A 24,498-nucleotide genomic window follows, 5' to 3' on the forward strand; every position below is an offset into this window, starting at 1 on the left:
TTCAAATGTTCCCGTTATTCTGGGTCACCTTGTACCATTAATAATGACAATCTCAAGTCCTATTGTCAGTATATATTATTATTTTTAATTAATAATAAATTCAGGCCCTAATATTATACATTCAGGCCAGGTGAGACCTTCCCGTAAGGGACTCCTCATCATACAAATTCACCATTTAATTAATCATTCTGAATAGTTTATAATCAGATGCTCGGATAAAAGTCTGCTTGTATTGTTACCTACTTCAATTGGGAGGGTGTCCAATTCAGGCCAGTTATATTCAAATTACAGTCACTTGGAAACCACCTTGAAATGCAGGTTCATTTATTTTTCGCCCCACTTGGATGTAATGAGCTGGTTTTCGTGCGTCATATGGAGGCCAAAAATGATTGTTTTCTGACCAGGCCGGTAAAAGTTTTACGGCCCTAGGGCTGTAAAATAACCTTGAAGTCAGCTGATTCTGATTTGATGTGAACGTGTTTACAAAATGGTTTATGAAACGGAATCAGTTTATGCTTCTAGAATTGAATAAGTATTCTGCAATAAGATACTATCATTTTATTTGGATGAATAAAATAAAGATAAGATATATATTATAAACTATTCAAATTCGATTTTCAGAGTAGGATAGAACTTCTAACCTAAACTTCCGAAGTCAACGACAACAAGCATTGTTGATGTTGACTTTCAGATTTGCAAAATTTCGAGTGTGCTAAAACAGCTGATCAAAAAACTTTTCATTATTTGTGTTTATTATTCAAGAATCAAAACATTTATAATAATATCATCTTATTTGGAAGAATACAAAGTATAAACTCAACCCCTTACATAATTGAACATAATCTTTTAGGTTATTTCGACAAATCAGAATAAAAAATAAACATCCTTGGCCAATTTCCTGATATTCAGATTACCTCAGATTTGCTAGAGCTATGACCTTCCTGTTTTGCTTTCGGAAGTGCCTAATAAACAATTATTCTCATATTTATATTGTTTATTTTTCTGTGTGGCGAAAAATAACGTTCCCACCATGGGCAAAAATGTTTTTCCGGCTCTCAATCTTTTCTAGTCCTCGGCCTACGGCCTCGGACTTGAAAACCGATTTCGAGCCGGAAAAGTGTCATTTTCGGCCCTAGGTGCGAAATATACTATTTCATCATCCCCTCCATTGCCCACTTCCCTTATTTCTGTTTCTTTTTTCAAACAGATTTATCTTTTAAAATGGGTTTCATGAAATATTATATTTTTGATTTCTAGTTGAGTAAGTAGTCTATATTTTTCAGTTTTGATATCAACTCAGTAAAATCAATTCACTTAATCGACTAATATGTATTTCCAATTACAGTTGAATTACCCGACGAAATCAACATCTTGTGGGATGGTTATTCAAGAGTGTATATCCACGTTTCACCCAATTTGAAAGGAAAAACACAGGTGAGAATTCTACTGTTAAGGTGACATTTGCGATCTATTCTATCATTGCATTATTAATGTCACATTCTCGAACTGTCTATATTGTATCTTCCTATGATGCGATAATGGTTTTATTGTTACTACTTTCAAGTTTTAATAATAGATTATTTTAATATATAACATTTTATTCTTCATATCAAAGAATAAATTGAGCTTTTTTTCTATACATTAATTGTATTAGAACGGCAGGATGATCCTACTTAGCTAGAATGGTCCTACGTTCCTATGACTGATCAACTCAAACACTTTAAAAGAATGATGTAAGGCTTTATTTTAAAATTATCGAAGAATATTTTATATACTACCAAAGAAGAAGTTGATAATGATATTGAAATCAAGTCTTGATTTTTTTATTCACTCTACAAGGTAATCTTCTCACTTTTCTCTGTATCTCTAATTCTTATTTTTAATTTTTTTACAACCTCATTTCACTCAAGATATTTATTACCTGCTACGATTTTTACAGTTCTTCGTCTTTTTCAGAATTTTCATCAGCACATTTTCACTCTGTAAACACCTTCACATCAGTCTCAATTCCAATAGTAATACTGGATTAAATATGATTTCTCTCACATATTTAAAGGCCTAGTTGTTCCCATTTATCGCTACTACATTGCTGTAATCAGTTACTGTATTTTGTGCGGAAAGGGAAATGAATCATATTTCATTTATAGATATTTTGTCTATGTGATAAATGAAATCATGATTGTAATTGGAATTTATCCATAAAATAAATACGGTATATATTCTCAACATTCTCATACGTCTCCTTAGTTATTGCTGTACCGGTACCAAGTTTCTATATTTTGTGAGAAATTAATGATCTTTCATTTATTTATACTTTATCTGTCTGTGTGTTATAAATGTAATCACAATATTGAAATTGAATTTTATTTATGAAATAAGTATACATTCATGACTCCTGAGGGGGACATCGAACAGGATATTTCCTCGTTTGCAGACAAATGGAAGGCCAAGGAAACCTGTGACAACATCTCAGATCAAGATGGCACTGAAAAGACGGAAAAACATCCCTGTGACGTGAAAGTACAGAACCGCGAACTAGCCGAAGCCTACTGCAGCAATCTCACCAGCCGGTTGTTCGCTGATTGTCACATGTTTGTCGATCCAATGCCGTACTATCAGAACTGTTTGTACGATCTGTGTTCATGCAGGAGTAGGAAGATGTCTGATTGTTTCTGTCCTATGTTGGCAGCGTATGCGAAACAGTGCGCAGATCAGGGAGCTATCATAGAGTGGCGCGGGAAGGTGAGGGAGTGTGGACTACAGTGTACTGGTGGACAGGTTTACTCGGTGTGTGGTGACTCATGCACTCGCACCTGTCAAGATATAGCTGGTAGAGGCAGATTTTGCCGTAAGGAATGTGTTGATGGTTGTAATTGTCCAGAAGGTAGAGCACTGGACAGTAGGGGAGATTGTGTGCCAATATCGAGCTGTCACTGTTTGCGAGAAGGCATGGAATACCCTCCCGGTCACAAAGACATACAACGCAGTAGCAAGGGGTTGAAACTCTGTAAGTGTGAAAGTGGAGCATGGAATTGCAAACTGGCAACCCAGGAGGAAATAGCAAAGTACCCCAATGAAGCTCTCGAACATAAGATAACTTGCAGCAGCAAAAAGTTTCAAGAGTTCACACATTGTCTTCCAGCTGAGCCGATCACCTGCAAAAACATGCACAACTACCACAACCTTCTGCACTCATCTGCCATCTGCCGGTCTGGATGTATCTGTAAACGTGGCTTCGTTTTAGATTCGTTGACAAGGGAATGTGTGAAACCAACTCAATGTCCATGCCATCATGGTGGCAGAAGTTATGCTGATGGTGAGGAGATCAAAGAGTCGTGTAACAAGTGTACATGTAAAGCCAGCAAATGGCAGTGTACTGAACATCTGTGTCCTTCTGTTTGTACAACATGAGGTGATTCTCAGTAGTACTTCATTCCTGAATTTGACAACCATGACTGTTACTACAACCATACTTCCTGAAGTGAACATCAATGATCAACTTGTGTGTGTTCCTGGCTGGACTGACTGGATCAACAAACATCACCCATCATTGAAAGAGCCAAACTTTGACTTTGAAAATGCCTCTGCCATAGATATCATGAACCAAATATCTCAGCCAATCAACTCCACCAGCAACAAGATAATCAAACCGCAGTGTGGCAAAAATGAAATGGTGGAAATTCAATGCAGAGAAGTTGAAACTAAGAGACATTACAAAGAGTTGGGTCAAGATGTTGAGTGTACTATTGATGGAGGTCTAATCTGTTCAGACCCTAATAAATGTAATGATTATGAAATAAGAGTGCTGTGTCAGTGTAAGGATTCTGTTACCATCCCATCTCAAACAACAACAACTCCAAGAAATGAGGTTGAATTGCTTAGCTGCAACACTTCAAATCCATTGACAAAGCATCCAACAAATTGCTTCAAGTATTTCCAGTGTGAAGAAACTGCTTCGGGAAGCTTTGTACAAGTGGAGAGAGAGTGCACCCTGAATCTCTGGTTCAATCCAGAAACATTGACTTGTGATTGGCCGCATTCTGTGCTGAAGATTCGACCAGAATGTGAGGAGATATCAGAAAATATCAACACCAATGTGGGATGTGTCGATACTTGGAGTGACTGGTTGAATACTTCAAGCCCTAGAAACTCTGGTGGTGATTTTGAATTGATCTCTGTCATGCAGAGAGAGCACATCGATATATGTAGTAATAATGGATACATTAAAGATATAGAATGTCAATTTGTGACAACTGTTGAAGAAACTAGAAGTGGGAAATATGGGGAAGCATTTGGAAGAAATTTCGAGTATCGCAATGTCAAGGAGTCACCTGATGTAGATGTGACATGCGATAAAAATCTTGGTTTAGAGTGTGTCAATGATAAGCAGCCATCAAAAATGTGTCAGGACTACAGAATTCGAGTTCTATGTGCTTGTGAAGAGAAAAAAGAGGAACAAATGAATGAGAAAGGAAATGAACAGGCACCAGTAACGGAGACTGTCTACCAAGATTGTAGATCAGATGAGGTGTACAATGATTGCCTCATAAAATGTGACCAGCTCTGCCATTATTATGAACATACTCTTCCAAGATACACGGAATACTGCAGCTTTAAATCAAGGAAGCAGTGTTTACCGGGCTGTTCTTCTCTATTGAATCCAGTCAATTGTTCGACCTCAGGACAACGTTGGCGTGACTTCAGCTCGTGTGTTGCGACTAATGACTGCACGTGTCGCTCCCACAATGGAACAATTGTCAAACCGGGACAAGTGTTTTGGGAATCCAATTGTGAAGCTTGTCAATGCTTGAACAACCACTATGTATGTGATACTAGTGAGTGTCTCAAAACAACTATTCATCCCAGCAGTCATGTAGCTACTTCCACTCTTGCTCCAAGTACATCACCAGTGGAGATCACTACTACAACTGAATCACACTACTCAACTACGGCTGAAGATATAATTTATACAGAAAGTGAAGCATATGAAACTACTAAAACAACTCAGAAGATATTTATTCTCACTTCAACTGTATCTCCCCCACCTGTCTGTAATAAAGACAGCTATGAACCACTTCTGGGTGGGAAAAAGAATGTGCAGTTGACTTCAAGCAGTAATTCAAACTTCTCCAAACCAGAATTTGGCATTTTGATTGAAAGTAATGAGAAAAACTGGAAGCCATCCATCAATAACCAGGAACAGTATCTGGAAATCAATCTAGGACAAATAGCACCAGTGTATAGTATCATTACAGCAGGTGACGAACATTCTGGTGAATTTGTGACAAGCTATTACGTTTTGTACAGCAATGACGGCCATACATTCAGCTACGTGATGGATGGTGCAGAACCCCAACTGTTTCGCGGTCCATTAACTAGTCTGTTGACAATGCAGCAAGAGTTCAGCTTACCAGTGGAGGGTCAATACTTCAGGATAAATCCAAACAGTTGGAAAGAAGGCATAGCGATGAGGGTTCAGCTATTTGGTTGCAGCAATGAAGTGCCAACTACAACATCATCCACACCAATACCTACAACTACATCCAGGATGGAACCAGTTTGCACTGATAAAATGGGCGTTGAGTCTGGTGCTATGAGGAATAAGCAGATTTCTGTCTCTTCACATCTTGATGAGAACTTTCAAGCACATGACATTGCCTTGAGTAGTGATCGGGGATGGGCACCATTAATAGACTCTCCTCATCAATGGGTGCAGTTCGATTTTCTAGAAGAGAGAACAATCACTGGTGTGGTGACAAAGGGAGGATCGATACTTGTTGATGGCAAGGATGTCGAAAACGCATGGGTTGAAGCATACAAGGTTGCCTACAGCCATGATGGAAGTGAATGGAGCTTCATAATGGACGAATCAGATCAACCAGTCAAAAAAGTATTTGTCGGAAACTTTGATGTCAACTCACCACACAAGAACTTCTTCAATTTGCCCATTCATGCCCAGTATTTGAGAATCTATCCTTTGAAATGGCACAGGTCAATCCTGTTGAAAATTGAAATACTTGGCTGTTTTGTGCAATACCCTGAAGATGTGACAACCATCAGACCTGAGCCAACTAGAGAAGGGTTCTCAACTACAACTGAGCCAGAGAAGTGTTTGGTCTGTCTGGGAGTAACATTTGAAGGCGACTCTTGTCCATGTTTGGAATCGAGTGAAAAGTACTGGGATGGAGAGAAATGCTCACCGAAGGCTCAATGTCCTTGTGTTGTTGGACACTTCACTTATCAAGTCGGCAGTGTCTACTTTGAGACCGAGGAGTGTTCCACATGTACATGCACATTCGGTGGTATTTCAGCTTGCAGTAAACAAGAATGTCCAAGCTGTGGAGAAGGGAAACTGGTACAGAGATCATCACAGTGCGAGTGTCTCTGTGTGGAGTGTGAAGAAGGCACAACACTGTGTCCCACCTCGAACATCTGCATCAATTCAACATCATGGTGTGATGGATTTGTGGACTGTCCAGATGATGAGAAGAACTGTACAGTGTATGTGGAGACAAGCCCTGTTGAGACTACAACACCGCAGTCCACCACTACTGTCGAAACTAAACAGTTGAGATGTCCACCAGCTGAGTGTCCACCTGGTTTCAAGGTCAAATTGATAACGAGTGATAATGAAGAAAGCAATGATTTGGAAGATTTGTTCAGCTCTGGGAGACTTGAGTCAACTCCAGCACATGCTTCTAAATCTAAATGGGGCTCACATTTCAACAAACATGGGAAACGGTTTTATGGTGGAGGCTTGCAGAGCCATTGGGGAAGGGGTGATAGTTTCTGGTCGAATGGACAATACAGTCATCATAGAAGTTCTTACAGTAGTTACCATACTACTAGATATCATAGTCATTCATATCACGGTCACCATCATGGCAAGACTGGTTCCAAATTCTTTGGAAACCATCATCAATCCAAACATGATGTTGACAGTGATGTAGAAAGATGTCCAGAATATGAATGTATTCCGATTAAAAAACAGAACAAGGTGTGTGTGACTCCAGTTTGTACCAAAGGATACGATCTGATTGAAGTGGAAAGCTTTTCGAAAACTGAGGACAAATGCCCTAAGTATGTATGCAAGTTGACCCCAATGCCTGATGCAAGATGCAACATAACTGGCAGAACCTTTAACACCTTTGATGGATTAGAATTCAAGTATGATGTGTGTGATCATGTACTTGCTCAAAGTATGGCTGATTCAAATTGGCAGATCCGATTGGTCAGAACATGCTCCTATATAGGACCTTGTAAGAAGAGTCTGAAAATCAAAAACTTCAACAACACAATCATTTTCAACACTGATATGAGTGTAGTCTACAACGGCTATGATTATACAGTGGAGCAGTGTGGAAAGATAGGAGGGCAAAGTTTAGAGTTCGCAATCAAAAAGATCAGTGATAAATTTATAATATTCAAAAGTATCCTCGATTTCTCAGTCATCTGGGATATGCATGGAAATGTTAAGATTGTCGTGCCTCACAAGTTTGTCGGCAATGTGAACGGTCTCTGTGGATTATTTGACGATGACAAAGAAAACGATCGTCAAAAGCCTGATAGAACATTCGCTCATTCAACTATTGAATTTGGAGACAGCTGGGGAAATACAGAGAGCTGTGAGACAAAAGTATGTCCCATTGAAATACAGAACAAAGCCTGGGAAATGTGCATGAACGTGAAGAAGGCACCCCTTGCTATCTGTGGAAATGTCATAAATTTCGATAAATATTTGTCTCAGTGTGTTGAGTCGATTTGTAATTGTCTTGAAGGCCATACATCGAAAGTGAATACAACTGAGGTAGAAAAATGTAAATGTGATGCACTCCTTGACTTTGTGACCGAATGTCAAGAGAGTAATCCAGGCATTGATATTTCCAACTGGCGAGTTGTGAATAACTGTCCTGTAGACTGTCCAGCTCCTTTCATTTACAAAGAATGCTACAACAGAATCTGCGAGATGGGATGTGATGATTTGATGGATGACAACCCTTGCCCCACTTCAGAAGGTTCTTGCTTCCCAGGCTGTTACTGTCCCGATGGTCTGATCAGGGAGAAAGACAACTGCGTGAAACCACTTGATTGCCAGGATTGTGTCTGTGATGGTTTCGGAAAAACACGCTACGTCACATTCGACCGAGCTGACTACACGTTTAACAGCAACTGCACCTACAAACTTGTCGAAACAGTTCCGGAATTCAACGAAGGTCCGAAGTTCACGATTGTGGCTACTACAGGATTGTGCGACTATGAAAATGGCAAAACAGAGAGCACCTGCATCAAGAGTTTAACGTTCGTGTATGGGGTTCACAGTGCTCAAGTCGGCGGATTAAGCACCAAGGACAACTATCATAAGTTGTATTTGAAAACGAATATTGGAGAAAAAACTCAGAAGTTTCCATACAGGAATCGGTGGATCGAAGTTCAAGAAAATAATGGTGAGTTGTCATTTTATTCATTCAGTACTAGCAGGTAACCCGTGCTTAGCAAGGGTCTAATTTAAATCATAATATAATTTAAAATAATCATAATCTAATTTTAATCATGATAATCATTTATTCAGTACTAGCTGGTAGCCCGTGCTTAGCAAGGATCTAATTGGAAACTCAACTTGACCTACTGAAACCTTGGAGAGTTTGAAATAAGTCTATAACCATTCTCGGTAAATTAAGAATCTATATGCAAATTGTAAAGTTAAACTGTCCAGTAGCTCAGACATGATGATGCGTCATTCATGAATTTCATATCTTGTACGTGTATAAGCCAATTCTCTCCTTTATCATGTTATAGATTACACAACTTTCAGAGAAGTACCACATGCTTAAGCCCAACCCGGTTTCAATATTCTAATTTATATTGTAATTTTGAAGAATGATATAGATTAACAGCAAGTCCAATTAGAAATTGTTTAATTGAAATTCAATTTCTAGTTTGCCATGCTTATAGTATTATTTTGTCAGCCCACCATAAATTCTACATTTATTATTCAAAGGTCAGAGCCAAAAACTAACTTCCAACTTTATTGGAGTATTCAGAATTTCCCACAAATTATCAGGTAAAGTTTTCTCAGTTCTATGTTTGTGATTTTATTTGATTATGGTATTGAACTATGCAACAATATTACCTAATCAATTCTTGAAATTAGTGTCAATTCTGTAAACTGAGAAACACCTTCAACCTCAGACACCTTTCGAATCTTCAAATTCATTAATGCATTATCAAAAACTGATTGAACTTTCAAGCTTATAAAGTTAACTAGCCGTCAGGCTCGCTTCGCTCGCCATATCCGTATAGCCCTGGACCCCCGACTGGATCGTCCAAAAATGAGATCAGCGGGTTCGCTTCGCTCGCCTGCATGTAGACCTCAGCGGAACCTCTGTACCGAATTTGAACGTATTATGTCAATTTGATCACGAAAAACACCTGTTACTATATCGGCGTATCTTTGGCGAACAAAATTCTTTCACCTCAGCTAAACCTGTGTACTGAATTTTTTTAAATATATTTTTTGAAAAAGGTGAGGAAACGCAGAAAAGCTGAGAAAACGCTAATTTTGGTCAATTGGATAAATTGGTATTTAGGAGGTCCTGGATAAATGCATTTCAATCTTCAACTTGGTGCCAACCTTACAAAGTCAACTGAACTTAATGCCAACCTGACAAAATTTTTAATTTAGTTACCAGAACAACTGTTTCGAAGAGGTACTCTCTCCAGATTATAGTTCTATATTAACATATGGTATGGACATTTCAATTATAATAATTTTAAGATATTGGAATAAGAAGAATATACATGCTAAAAGAACTTTAAACCCTTAAAAACCACCCTTAGAGTTAAAATATCGCCAAAAGATTTCTTTGGGCGCCTCTAAAGGGCCAACTGAACATACCTACCAAATTTGAACGTTTTTGGTCCGGTAGATTTTTAGTTCTGCGAGTGAGTGAGTGAGTGAGTCAGTCAGTCAGTCAGTGAGTGAGTGCCATTTCGCTTTTATATATATAGATTGAAGCCCTTTAAGAAAAAACCCAACTTTTATTCGTGTTCATATGTTTCAAATTGATAAACTCCAATTGGTATTTTTCTGATAAGTTATTAATCTCATATCCTAGTACTTCTCTTGGTTTTAAAACATTGTAATCCTCATTCTCTTCTCACTCCATCTTGTGTAGCATACATGAGAATCTAAGCTCAAATTAGTTGAGTACGAATTGGTATTGTGATATTTCTCCATTATTGAAAAAAAACCCAGTTTTATTTTTGTCACATACACATTTTATTGGATTTGTACAGAGGACTGCAGTTTTGTGTTGAAACCAGCACATCTTCAGCTGTACTGCTGAGTAGTGCTGAGTAGTGAGTATTATCAGTACAGCTGAAGTTGGTTTCAACACGAAACTACAGTAGGTACTGTGCAAATCTTATAGATGTGGATCTGACAAAAATAAAACAGTCTATTCTCAAGAATTCAAGCTGTGTCATGAGAGTTTCTACAAATTGATTGACAAATCGATGCCATATTCTGTTTTCAGGAAATGGTTTGTTGATACACTTGGTAACAACTCATGTGAAAGTGCTGTTCTACGGACGCGACAAGGGTTTCTCAATTCACATGCCGTCTCAGCTCTATTTCAACAACACTCAAGGCCTCTGTGGCCGATGCAACCGTAATGAAACCGACGACTTCTTGACTTCCGACGGTGTCGTGCAAACTGAGAACATCGAATTGTTCGGCAAAAGCTGGCGCGCAATTGGGGTGTCGTCGATTATTGGAGAGGAAAAGGAATGTGACGTCATACCGCAGAAAGAGATAGAATGCTTGCCACCGCCTCCCGACCAAGATAATTGTATGAAGCTGTTGAACGGGGCCATATTTGGACAGGTATATCAATATCTACATCATATCAATTTAAATATCAATATTAATATCAATATCTATCTATATCATGAAAACATCTCTGTGAACACCATATTATCTTCTTATTGAATTTATTCAACTACAATATTTTAGAAGATGATTATGGAATCTATGGAGTCGGTATAATTTTTTTTATTGCTTTATCTCCTACGGCTGCTTCAAAACAGTAGTTTCATAGGAACTGAAATTGATCATTCGTGAACTTCCTATCCCGTTTCGGATATAAACGTTAAGTCGTCGTTCTTGGCTGTCGTAAACTTAAAAGCAGCTGTTAGGTCATGTCAGATGCCCTGAAATTTATCAGTTGCGACCTGAAAACTCTGACATCAGACCTGAGCTAGCCAGGTCACTCAATATTATTATTATCCTATCCCGTACGTGTATAAGCCAATTATTTCCTTTATTATATTATAGATAATTGTATTTATGACAAATAAACGAATTTGAATCTCACTATATATAATGTGGTATAGTAATTGACCGAACGTAGTGAGTCTGTTTTAACTCAGATTTTCTTTTGTCTGTCTGTATGTAACGCATTCACAGCCAAACGCGCTGATAGAATTCTATGAGATTTGGCAGGAATATTCCTTTTTTTTCAACTGCGCGTTGATGTATACACAAGGTTTTTTAAATTTTGCATTTTAAGGATAATATGAAAGGAAAAGGAATTCCTCCATACTCCGATATCAATATATATAATATTATCTACTCTAAAGATAGGACTAATCAGACTATAGAATTATTCATAATCAATCAGCTGACAAGTGAATTACACAGATGTATGGAAAAGCCGTGTCTTTTTTTTAACATCTTTATTGCCCATAAAAACAAATACAAAATAAAAAACTTACAAAAGAAATATTCTAGATTATAATATTATGCTATTTTACAAATAAATTAAAATTACATGGCACCACCCAGCAAGGGCAAAACCCTGACCGCTGAGTGAGAGTATCAGCTGTTTAGACAATATAAAAATTTATTTACTAATAATCAAAGCTACAAAAAATCGAAGTTAACAATATTACTAGTAATTATAATATTTGACTGATGTCGAAGAAAAATTTTTGTATCACCCACTTATTTATCTGTTCCATCCTCTGTCTACCCCTATTAGAAAGATATTCTGACAATGCATTTGGCATGATATTTATTATTTTTGAGCTAAGATACCCCAATTGTCTTCGCACTATTGTCAAATCTGAATATTTAATATTATAAATGTTATGCGATGTAACTCTCAGGTTATACATAGAAACGTTATTATTCACTGTAAAATAATGTCCTCAAGGTGATGTCCATCATTTCGAATGCAGGACTCAAGTCCCTTCTCAAAATCCTTCATCACACGGACTAACATCTCTACAGGGATGGCAGCAATTTCTTGAATGATTGCATTCTTCAACTCATCCAAAGTTCGTGGTTTGTGGTTATAGACACAGCTCTTAAGGTACCCCCACAGAAAAAAGTCACACACTGATAAGTCAGGAGACCTGGGAGGCCAAGGAACATTGCCAAAACGTGAGATAATCTTTCCACGAAACATGCGTGCAAGAACTGTCATTGAATTGTTTGCGGTGTGTGATGTTGCCCCATCCTGCTGGAACCAAACACGTTTTAAGGGGATTCGTCGTCTTCGTAGCTCTGGTTTAAAGAAAGTTTCAAGCATACGAATGTATCGAGCCGAATTAACAGTAACTGTGGCCCCGTTCTCTTCGAAAAAATAAGGTCCAATAATGCCAACAGAGCCAAGAGCACACCATACTGTTACTTTTTCTGAGTGTAGAGGACGCTGATGGATAAGGTGTGGATGCTCTGGAGCCCAGTAACGCAGGTTTTGCTTATTCACAGTCCCGTTTAAATGGAAATGAGCCTCATCGCTCATCAATAAAATTGCATTTTCATTCAATCCCAAAATCACTTGCATTCTGTATGCAAAGTCTTCGCGTACAGCAAATTCAGTTGCCTTAAGTTGTTGGACAATGAGCATTTTGTAGGGATGGAATTTTAATTCTTTATGCAAAATTCGTCTAACCGATTCACGATTAATTCGTAGCTCATTAGCATGACGTCTAGCTGACCGTCCTGGGCTTCTGACTACTGCTTCCCTTACCCTTTCAACATTTTCTGGTGTTGTTACACTGCGTATCGGGCCAGGATGCTTCTTATCCAGTATGTTTCCAGTCGATCTGAAGTTTTTCACCCATCTGAGGATTGTGTTACGACTTGGAACAGCTCCATGTCGACCAACATTAAACCGCACACGAAACAATCGCTGCGTAGCTGTAATAGACTCACCACTTTTCACGAAACTGTCATAGACAAACAATCGACGTTGTAAGTCCCACTGCTCCATAGTGACTGAGTAAACAAAATGGCGTCTTATGTCGAGCAGAACTATCCCCACCACAACCACCTCCCACCGCCGCACTCTCAGTACTACGCAGTTCAAAACCGTCCGTCTCCCGTGTGTCACCTTGTATTATTCAATATATTAATATTAATCATTAATATATTAATATATTATTATTCATAATCAATCAGCTGACAAGTGGATTACACAGATGTCTGGAAAAGCCGTGTCTATTTCTATAAAGTCTATGGTTTCAATATTTGTTTGAAGTCATTGTATTATTATGCGTGCCCATCCGTATCAATATTCTCACATTTGAAAAAACAAATTTAATAGGTGATTAAAAATAATTAAATGAACTAAATAAATTCTGAAGAAATAATTATAATATTTTGATTGAAAAAAATTAATTTTTAAATATTTGAGAAATATTTTCATCAGATGGAAAGATTATCACGGAACTGGATGAATGATATGGAATACAAATTCAATCGTGAACTGAGTTTGTTAAAATTGCAAACAGGTGACATTGATTGATTGATTGATTGATTGAGTACTTTATTTATGTAGATTACAATATATACTGTCTTATACACTTATATACAATAGCTTACAATACAGCAAAATTTTAGATGAATTTACATGATATAGACTAAGAAAATAATTATTGAACTGTATATGATATGAAAAAGCAATTTGTAATATAATAACTATAGATAATAATTATATTGTTATGCATCTACATAAATTGGCGGAGCTTTGGACATATCAATGTCCATTCTTCGGAAAGAATATTAAAAATATCCTCCCCACTAACTCTCTACCAAATCAGATACTTGTGGATGAGAAGACTGCGTTAGGTCCACTGTTCACAGAACTACTAGTAAAATGTATTCTATTCTATTATGGTAAGGTATTTATGTTTCTCATGGTATCTACTGTAGTATACTTGTATTTATCATATGTGAAAATAATAGTATAATTTCTATTGTATATTGTTTTAATCGTATTATTTGTGACCCTTGCAGTGTCACGCAGTGATCGACCCAGCCCCGTATGTGGCCAGTTGCCACGAGAGCTACTGCCACGACAAGGAGTCACTAGACATGTGCGCCGAGCTGCACTCGTACGCGAGAGAGTGCATGTCGGCCGGCATCTGTGTGGAGTGGCGGGCACAGTTCGAGTGCACCCTCCAATGTGCACCGGGTCTTGTCTACAAGCCATGCTCGCCCGGCTGCCTTGAGACCTGCGACAACTACAACCTGCTAAGAGAGAAACCTGAAATGTGCACCGACCCTAACATCGAGGCCTGTGTGTGTCCTCCCGGTCAGGTAGGAATATCATCAATTTCAAATTGGTTCATCCCAGATTTTTTTTGTAGGTGCCTAGCGAGCTCTCCAGCCCGGAGGGCTCAATCGTACGTAGTGGTTCAAAGGTCAGATCTCATGAGGTTTTGTAATGTAAGCAGTAAGCTTTATGAGGGGTAGTGAATTTTGGACCACTCTGTATATTTACAATTTTAATAGTAGGCCTACGGAAATGACAGCAAAGTGTTTCTATGAGCCAGGCAGAGAAGAAGGCTTTTTTATTTTTTTGAATGTGTTTCTCCACAATTGTGTCAGGAAAGTTATTGTAGTAAGTACGGTTGAATGATAATTTAATGGGAAAAATACTCAATTTAAAAAAAATATGTACTAAAAATAAATAATTAATAAATTAGTAAAATTGATAAAATTCCCAATTTGAAAAAGATATGTACTAAAAATAAATAATAATATAAATAAGTAATAAATTAGTAAAATTGATAAAATTATCTAAGATTAAGGCTTTCAGCTTTTCTTGGTCATGAATTATGGACTTCATGGCTCTATTATAAAAAAACATACTTTTCTCAGTCAAGCATTTATATATTTTTCAATCGAAATTTAAGTTTTCAACTCCACCTCTGCTTTATGTATGGGTTCATGATAGTTCTCTTTACGAATATAGTTCAGAACTCAAAATTATATAAAATTTATAATAGTTTTTCAATTTTTGAAATGTCAGGTGATCAAATATATCAAAATTTTTGTAGCAAACATACCAAATTCTAGTATCTATAATGTATATTAATATCACCTTTTATTAAACTGATATGCAGTAGAATGAATATTTTTATGAAGGTCACCTATAACAAAATATTGAAGAATCAATAAGTATTTTACAGTATTCAATTTTAATACAGTATTTTAGTTTTAATGAATTCATATAGATTGCCATTACTAGTCTAGCATATCATGAGAATTTCAAAATGCACAGAAAATTATGAACACATTGTACCATATTGAACAGCCATTCATAGAAGAAATAAAATGATTATTGTCACTTGAGACAACTGGATATCAATTGTGCAATGTCTCATTTCGGAAAAAGTCTGAAATCTTGGACAATAATTTTGAATTCAAACAGTTTGATGCCGAAGGTTTGATGATTTGAGAAAGTGTTAACTAATAAAAGTTATAGCATGATAGAAATTCTGGTCCACAAACAATATTATTGAACAGTAATTCCAAAAAAATGTTTTTTATAATATCTTAATAATTTAATGATTATGAATATTGGGTGATTTAAGTGAATGAATGAATATTAAATATAAAATCAAGAGTTGAGGTTAATGTCAAAAGTGGAAGTGAAAGTTGGAGTTCAATGCTGAAGGTTTTTTGATTTGGGAAAGAGTAAACTAATAGAAGTTTACAGTAGCATGATTAAAATGTTGGTTCTCAAACAATATTATTGAACAGTAATCAACCAAAAAAATGTTTTCATGATAACTTGCCGTGCTACCAATTTTTCCTTAAACGGTTGGAATAGCATATAACACCTGTCACACTAAGGAAAGTTGTCGGCTCCAATAAAATAGATACTTGATAAACTGTGAATGGATCTATTGCCTATGAATGAGAAATCCAGTTTTCAGAGCAAATTAACTTATAATCTTCAGATGAAAATTTTGGCAAAAACACAGAATTATAAAACGAACAATAACTTATAAGCTTAATGATTTCAAGTAACTACGAACTAAAATACTTATCTAGTTTACAGTTGAAACACAGTGGCTATTGGCTTTACTACACTAATAGCGAATTTTGCACAAAAATTTATATAAACTTCAATCTAAAACATTAATAAATTCATTTAAACAGACAATAACTCAGAGCACAAAATTATACAAGCAACAGCCAGCCATGTTTTTCAGAAGAAGGTCCAACAGGAAAAAGACACAAGTTGCCAGTCACGAAAGACAACGCCCTCTTCAATATCGATCTTTACAGACACGTCAACACAAAATTATAACTTATAAATTTAGAATTCACATTCTACATCTGTTCTCAATAAAACTTTAATTTGAAAATGTTATTTTAAATTTTTATACATATATTCTATTCAAATAAACGATTTATTTAGTAATTTGTTAACCCTACCTCGGTGACATTATGGAACAATGCAACAAACATTTACGATAATAAATTCTCCGTCAAAAAATTTGTCCGTCTATTGATAACTCTGACATTTACTATAAAGTTCCATAGATCTCGAATTGAAGATTCGATTTAAATGTGAGAAGAAAAATGTAATATTACAAATACCCCCCTCTTGACATAAAAAAATTTTACTGTTTGAAAAATTTAAAGAAAAAATTTACTTTGACCCTAATGAAAATTGTTGAAATTTAAATTCGAGAACAGTAACAATTTTTTCTAGAAAAACATTACATGTCATCCAAAAATATTGAAAATTATTATAAAAATTCATCAATAGCGTTTGTTATATGTTTCCAAACAATATCTCAAAATATAGAATATCAATATTACTTTTGATTTAGCTTTATAATTTAAAGAAAAATATCTCAACAGAAAGTTTAATATGTAAAGAATAGTTTTTTGAAATTGCACACAAATTTAATAGATAGAAAAATTTAATTTTTATTGCATAAAAAAAATTTTAGTATGTTGAATAAAAAAAATTATTATTATTATTTTTTTTTTTTTTTTTTTTTTTTTTTTAAATGAATTGATGAATTGTTACATTAATTTTCACATAAAATTTCAATAAATCAAAAAATGTTCATTTCTTTCACTATTGATGCGGTTGATTTTATTGATGCACATTTTGGAAAACAGTCCGTTAAGGCACTCAGTATGATTTTCAGTTAAGTGTGACTCCAATGTGATGACGTTAGTGTTGGGCTGATCTGGATGCACGTAGTGTTGGGCTGATACTTGTAGTCGACTGCTGCATACCAAACTCGATACAGGTGACATCTCAGTTAGCATTGCTTCATGTTTGTAGTAGACGGCTGCATTCCAAACTTGATACCGGTGACATCTCAGTTAGCATTGCTTCATGTTTGTAGTAGACGGCTGCATTCCAAATTCAATACAGAGTCACATAAATTTTGTATCATATTTGTAATTATACAATGTACATTTCAGGCTTGAAATGACAATGTAATTTGTTTTTTTTTTTGGAAAAGAGATAGACGCTGCATACAGGATTAATTTAGGTGAGGATTAATTTAGGTAAGGTTTGGTTTTTTGATATTTTCAGCTTTCAAGGTTTAGAGTTCTGCATACAGGAATAATTTAGGAGAGGATTTTTTGAATCAATTCTTTCATGATACTGTGACTGTTCTTCTGAATTCAAAGTTGTGAATGTGAACATGGATGGCAATTACCTCCAGGTAATGCAGTAGTGTTGAAGTTTGAGATACAGAGTCAGCAATAAGCATTGGCATTGCTATTGGCGTATGCTTTGGTGTCGGCTTGGCATCGGCGTTAATATTGGCATTGGCGCAGGCATTGGCATTGGCGCAGGCATTGGCATTGGCATTGGCATTGGCGCAGGCATTGGCGTAGCTATTGGCATTGGCGCAGATTTTGGCATCAGCATTGGCGCAGGCATTGGCATTGATTTTTGTTGTTGGCATTGGCGCAGATTTTGGCATTGGCGTAGCTATTGGCATTGGCGCAGATTTTGGCATTGGCGTAGCTATTGGCATTGGCGCAGGCATTGGCATTGATTTTTGTTGTTGGCATTGGCGCAGGCATTGGCGTAGCTATTGGCATTGGCGCAGGCATTGGCGTAGCTATTGGCATTGGCGCAGATTTTGGCATTTTGGCGTAGTTATTAGTGTTGGCGCAGGCATTGACATCAGCACAGGCATCGGCGTAGATTTTGGCGTAGTTATTGGTGTAGGCCGCAGCGTAGATTTAGGCGTAGATATTGGCGTAGTTATGTCACACTAGTTTGAAAATCACCCAAATGTTCTTAACACTCTTCATGGCGTTCACTTGTTACTGATTTCGAGATTCACATGATAACTATTTCAATGTTAATGTCTGTGCTGTACCTGTTATCTTAAAATGCTTATAAACTAAGAAGAAAAACTTGATTAGGCTATCAATACAATCTAATACACATAAAAATTATTTTAAGTATCTATGAAATTGAAATTTGTTAACATCTTATTATACAGTCAGCAATACATAAATTGTGAAATATGGACATATCAATGATAAATTTAAAAAAAAAATCATTCATTTTCATCTATTCACTGTTCAAATATCAAAATTTTAATCCATTCTTCAAAATAGAAATATAATTTCATAACACCCTGTATCATTATCAAAATTGTAAAAAACAAACATCATAACAACACAACAAAAATTTAATTTCAATACATATTTCAATAATTTCAGACATTTGGTCTTCTATTCAATCATTTCATAATATATTTGCATTTCATTATTATTTAATATAACATTTCATTTATAGCATGTTCATTTCACATTTATGATTTATCATTCAGGGTTTCAAAATTATTTAGTTTTAATTTTGTTCAAAAATTGTATAAAAAGCAAATTATTTAATATTATTAATCATCGTTTGTTGGATACTATAGTTTATTTCGACTCTTCAATGTTCTAAACACAAACTACATTTCATGACAAAACTTTACTATCAATCATTAAACAAGAAACCATTCAAAACATCAATAATATTTTGCTTCAAAGGCAAACAATATTCATAAGTAATCATCATTTTGCATCTATGGCAATCAACATTATTAATCATTATTTTGCATCTATGGCAATCAACATAAGTAATCAACACAAAAAATATTATCTCATTACTGCCTCTCTAAGTCATAACCTCTGTTATTCCTTCTTTAGGCAATAATGGGTTTCCATCTCAAAAAACAATCACATACCAGCAAAATTCTAATCAACAAACCCCACTAAAAATTCTACATACACTCCTTGGCGTAGCTATTGGCATTGGCGCAGGCATTGGCATTGATTTTTGTTGTTGGCATCAGCATTGGCGCAGGCATTGGCGTAGCTATTGGCATTGGCGCAGGCATTGGCGTAGCTATTGGCATTGGCGCAGGCATTGGCGTAGCTATTGGCATTGATTTTTGTTGTTGGCATTGGCGCAGATTTTGGCATTTTGGCGTAGTTATTAGTGTTGGCGCAGGCATTGGCATTGATTTTTGTTGTTGGCATTGGCGCAGATTTTGGCATTTTGGCGTAGTTATTAGTGTTGGCGCAGGCATTGGCATTGATTTTTGTTGTTGGCATCAGCGTTGGCGCAGGCATTGGCATTGATTTTTGTTGTTGACATCAGCATTGGCGCAGGCATTGGCGTAGCTATTTGCATTGGCGCAGGCATTGGCGTAGCTATTGGCATTGGCGCAGGCATTGGCGTAGCTATTGGCATTGGCGCAGGCATTGGCGTAGCTATTGGCATTGGCGCAGATTTTGGCATCAGCATTGGCGCAGATTTTGGCATTGGCGTAGCTATTGGCATTGGCGCAGGCATTGACATCAGCACAGGCATCGGCGTTGATTTTGGTGTTGGCATCAGCATTGGCGCAGGCATTGGCGTAGCTATTGGCATTGATTTTTGTTGTTGGCATTGGCGCAGATTTTGGCATCAGCATTGGCGCAGGCATTGGCGTAGCTATTGGCATTGATTTTTGTTGTTGGCATTGGCGCAGATTTTGGCATTTTGGCGTAGTTATTAGTGTTGGCGCAGGCATTGGCATTGATTTTTGTTGTTGGCATTGGCGCAGATTTTGGCATTTTGGCGTAGTTATTAGTGTTGGCGCAGGCATTGGCGTAGCTATTGGCATTGATTTTTGTTGTTGGCATCAGCGTTGGCGCAGGCATTGGCATTGATTTTTGTTGTTGACATCAGCGTTGGCGCAGATTTTGGCATCAGCATTGGCGCAGATTTTGGCATCAGCATTGGCGCAGATATTGGCTTCGGCGCAGGCATCGGCGTTGATTTTGGTGTTGGCATCAGCATTGGCGCAGGCATTGGCGTAGATTTTGGCGTAGTTATTGGTGTAGGCATTGGCGTAGATATTGGCGTAGTTATGTCACACTAGTTTGAAAATCACCCAAATGTTCTTAACACTCTTCATGGCGTTCACTTGTTACTGATTTCGAGATTCACATGATAACTATTTCAATGTTAATGTCTGTGCTGTACCTGTTATCTTAAAATGCTTATAAACTAAGAAGAAAAACTTGATTAGGCTATCAATACAATCTAATACACATAAAAATTATTTTAAGTATCTATGAAATTGAAATTTGTTAACATCTTATTATACAGTCAGCAATACATAAATTGTGAAATATGGACATATCAATGATAAATTTAAAAAAAAAATCATTCATTTTCATCTATTCACTGTTCAAATATCAAAATTTTAATCCATTCTTCAAAATAGAAATATAATTTCATAACACCCTGTATCATTATCAAAATTGTAAAAAACAAACATCATAACAACACAACAAAAATTTAATTTCAATACATATTTCAATAATTTCAGACATTTGGTCTTCTATTCAATCATTTCATAATATATTTGCATTTCATTATTATTTAATATAACATTTCATTTATAGCATGTTCATTTCACATTTATGATTTATCATTCAGGGTTTCAAAATTATTTAGTTTTAATTTTGTTCAAAAATTGTATAAAAAGCAAATTATTTAATATTATTAATCATCGTTTGTTGGATACTATAGTTTATTTCGACTCTTCAATGTTCTAAACACAAACTACATTTCATGACAAAACTTTACTATCAAACATTAAACAAGAAACCATTCAAAACATCAATAATATTTTGCTTCAAAGGCAAACAATATTCATAAGTAATCATCATTTTGCATCTATGGCAATCAACATTATTAATCATTATTTTGCATCTATGGCAATCAACATAAGTAATCAACACAAAAAATATTATCTCATTACTGCCTCTCTAAGTCATAACCTCTGTTATTCCTTCTTTAGGCAATAATGGGTTTCCATCTCAAAAAACAATCACATACCAGCAAAATTCTAATCAACAAACCCCACTAAAAATTCTACATACACTCCAGCATCCATTTCAAACGATAATCAATCATATCAAAATTTATAGAACAAACAGTTTTAAAATTTAAAAAAAAATATCAATTACAAAACACTTTAGAAAAATTTTAGCCTTTAACTCATTTCAATTGATAATATAACACAACGTTTTAAATTAAACCAATTATTTTTTAAAATAATTTAAAATTTAAAGACTGTATAATAAGTATAAACATTTCAAGATTATGATACAAAGATGATCAAGATGAAATACTGGGTAAATAAGTTCCCTAAAAAATACAAACAAGAGAAAAAGAAAACTGGGTAAATAAATTCCCTAAAACAACACACACAAAATTGATACACTTCACATAAGTGATACATGATGAAAAAATATGTCACAAGCACACAATTCTTTACACTACAATGGATAGATTTTAGAAAAGTTAAGTTTTATCAACAATTAAAGATTAGGAAAATAAGCTACTATTTCAACTTCCAAAATTATTTCAGAAAAAATACAAATTTAAATGACTATGGACAAGATTGGTTAAGATATGCTTCATAGAAGAAATTTACTGAATATTACACAAAGACAGGAAAGAATCGAAAATTGAAAAGATTAAGGGCCAAGAAAATAGGCTACAGGAAAGAAAAAAGATACAATTATGGACTCTTACCATACGTAGTATTTACGGTCATTGCTATTCTGAATCCCGGCATAACACAGGATTCCTAATCATTGTGTGTTGGGGAATACCCTTTCATCATGTGATTCATTGTCATCATCTTGTAAATAAGCAACTTGAAACAACCTTTGAATACTAATACATCAATGGAAACTTTGCGTTTTGTTTTCTTCAAGAGCATGATTTTATTCATGGGTTCATTTGTTTCAACCAAGCAGTTTTGCCTACAAAAGTTCGTCATGTTCACTTGAGAATGCATTGCATACACCTTTTCAATTCTCAGTTGAAAGTTGAACTCATCAACTTGACTCAAAGCAACATTCATTTTGTTCACATTATTCCTAACCTCCACAGAAACCTGTCTCATGTAATCATTCATTTATTCACTGTTCAAATATCAAATTTTAATCCATTCTTCAAAATAGAAATATAATTTCATAACACCCTGTATCATTATCAAAATTGTAAAAAACAAACATCATAACAACACAACAAAAATTTAATTTCAATACATATTTCAATAATTTCAGACATTTGGTCTTCTATTCAATCATTTCATAATATATTTGCATTTCATTATTATTTAATATAACATTTCATTTATAGCATGTTCATTTCACATTTATGATTTATCATTCAGGGTTTCAAAATTATTTAGTTTTAATTTTGTTCAAAAATTGTATAAAAAGCAAATTATTTAATATTATTAATCATCGTTTGTTGGATACTATAGTTTATTTCGACTCTTCAATGTTCTAAACACAAACTACATTTCATGACAAAACTTTACTATCAATCATTAAACAAGAAACCATTCAAAACATCAATAATATTTTGCTTCAAAGGCAAACAATATTCATAAGTAATCATCATTTTGCATCTATGGCAATCAACATTATTAATCATTATTTTTTGCATCTATGGCAATCAACATAAGTAATCATTATTTTGCATCTATGGCAATCAACATTATTAATCATTATTTTGCATCTATGGCAATCAACATTATTAATCATTATTTTGCATCTATGGCAATCAACATAAGTAATCAACACAAAAAATATTATCTCATTACTGCCTCTCTAAGTCATAACCTCTGTTATTCCTTCTTTAGGCAATAATGGGTTTCCATCTCAAAAAACAATCACATACCAGCAAAATTCTAATCAACAAACCCCACTAAAAATTCTACATACACTCCAGCATCCATTTCAAACGATAATCCATCATATCAAAATTTATAGAACAAACAGTTTTAAAATTTAAAAAAAAATATCAATTACAAAACACTTTAGAAAAATTTTAGCCTTTAACTCATTTCAATTGATAATATAACACAACGTTTTAAATTAAACCAATTATTTTTTAAAATAATTTAAAATTTAAAGACTGTATAATAAGTATAAACATTTCAAGATTATAATACAAAGATGATCAAGATGAAATACTGGGTAAATAAGTTCCCTAAAAAATACAAACAAGAGGAAAAGAAAACTGGGTAAATAAATTCCCTAAAACAACACACACAAAATTGATACACTTCACATAAGTGATACATGATGAAAAAATATGTCACAAGCAAACAATTCTTTACACTACAATGGATAGATTTTGGAAAAGTTAAGTTTTATCAACAATTAAAGATTAGGAAAATAAGCTACTATTTCAACTTCCAATATTATTTCAGAAAAAATACAAATTTAAATGACTATGGACAAGATTGGTTAAGATATGCTTCATAGAAGAAATTTACTGAATATTACACAAAGACAGGAAAGAATCGAAAATTGAAAAGATTAAGGGCCAAGAAAATAGGCTACAGGAAAGAAAAAAGATACAATTATGGACTCTTACCATACGTAGTATTTACGGTCATTGCTATTCTGAATCCCGGCATAACACAGGATTCCTAATCATTGTGTGTTGGGGAATACCCTTTCATCATGTGATTCATTGTCATCATCTTGTAAATAAGCAACTTGAAACAACCTTTGAATACTAATACATCAATGGAAACTTTGCGTTTTGTTTTCTTCAATAGCATGATTTTATTCATGGGTTCATTTGTTTCAACCAAGCAGTTTTGCCTACAAAAGTTCGTCATGTTCACTTG

General features: G+C 35.2%; 1 protein-coding gene across 1 annotated transcript in view; it reads left to right on the forward strand.

Moving 5' to 3' along the window:
- LOC111047765 (hemocytin) overlaps positions 1-24,498 on the forward strand; it is a 79,721-nt gene that overhangs the window by 43,126 nt on the left and 12,097 nt on the right. Inside the window, 5 exon segments of the mRNA XM_039427115.1 lie at positions 1,346-1,434; positions 2,380-3,309; positions 3,311-8,444; positions 10,536-10,885; positions 14,306-14,744. Coding sequence (XP_039283049.1) covers positions 1,346-1,434; positions 2,380-3,309; positions 3,311-8,444; positions 10,536-10,885; positions 14,306-14,744 — 6,942 coding nt within the window.

The sequence above is a fragment of the Nilaparvata lugens genome, chromosome 4 (assembly GCF_014356525.2).
Source record: "Nilaparvata lugens isolate BPH chromosome 4, ASM1435652v1, whole genome shotgun sequence".
NCBI lineage: Eukaryota > Metazoa > Arthropoda > Insecta > Hemiptera > Delphacidae > Nilaparvata > Nilaparvata lugens.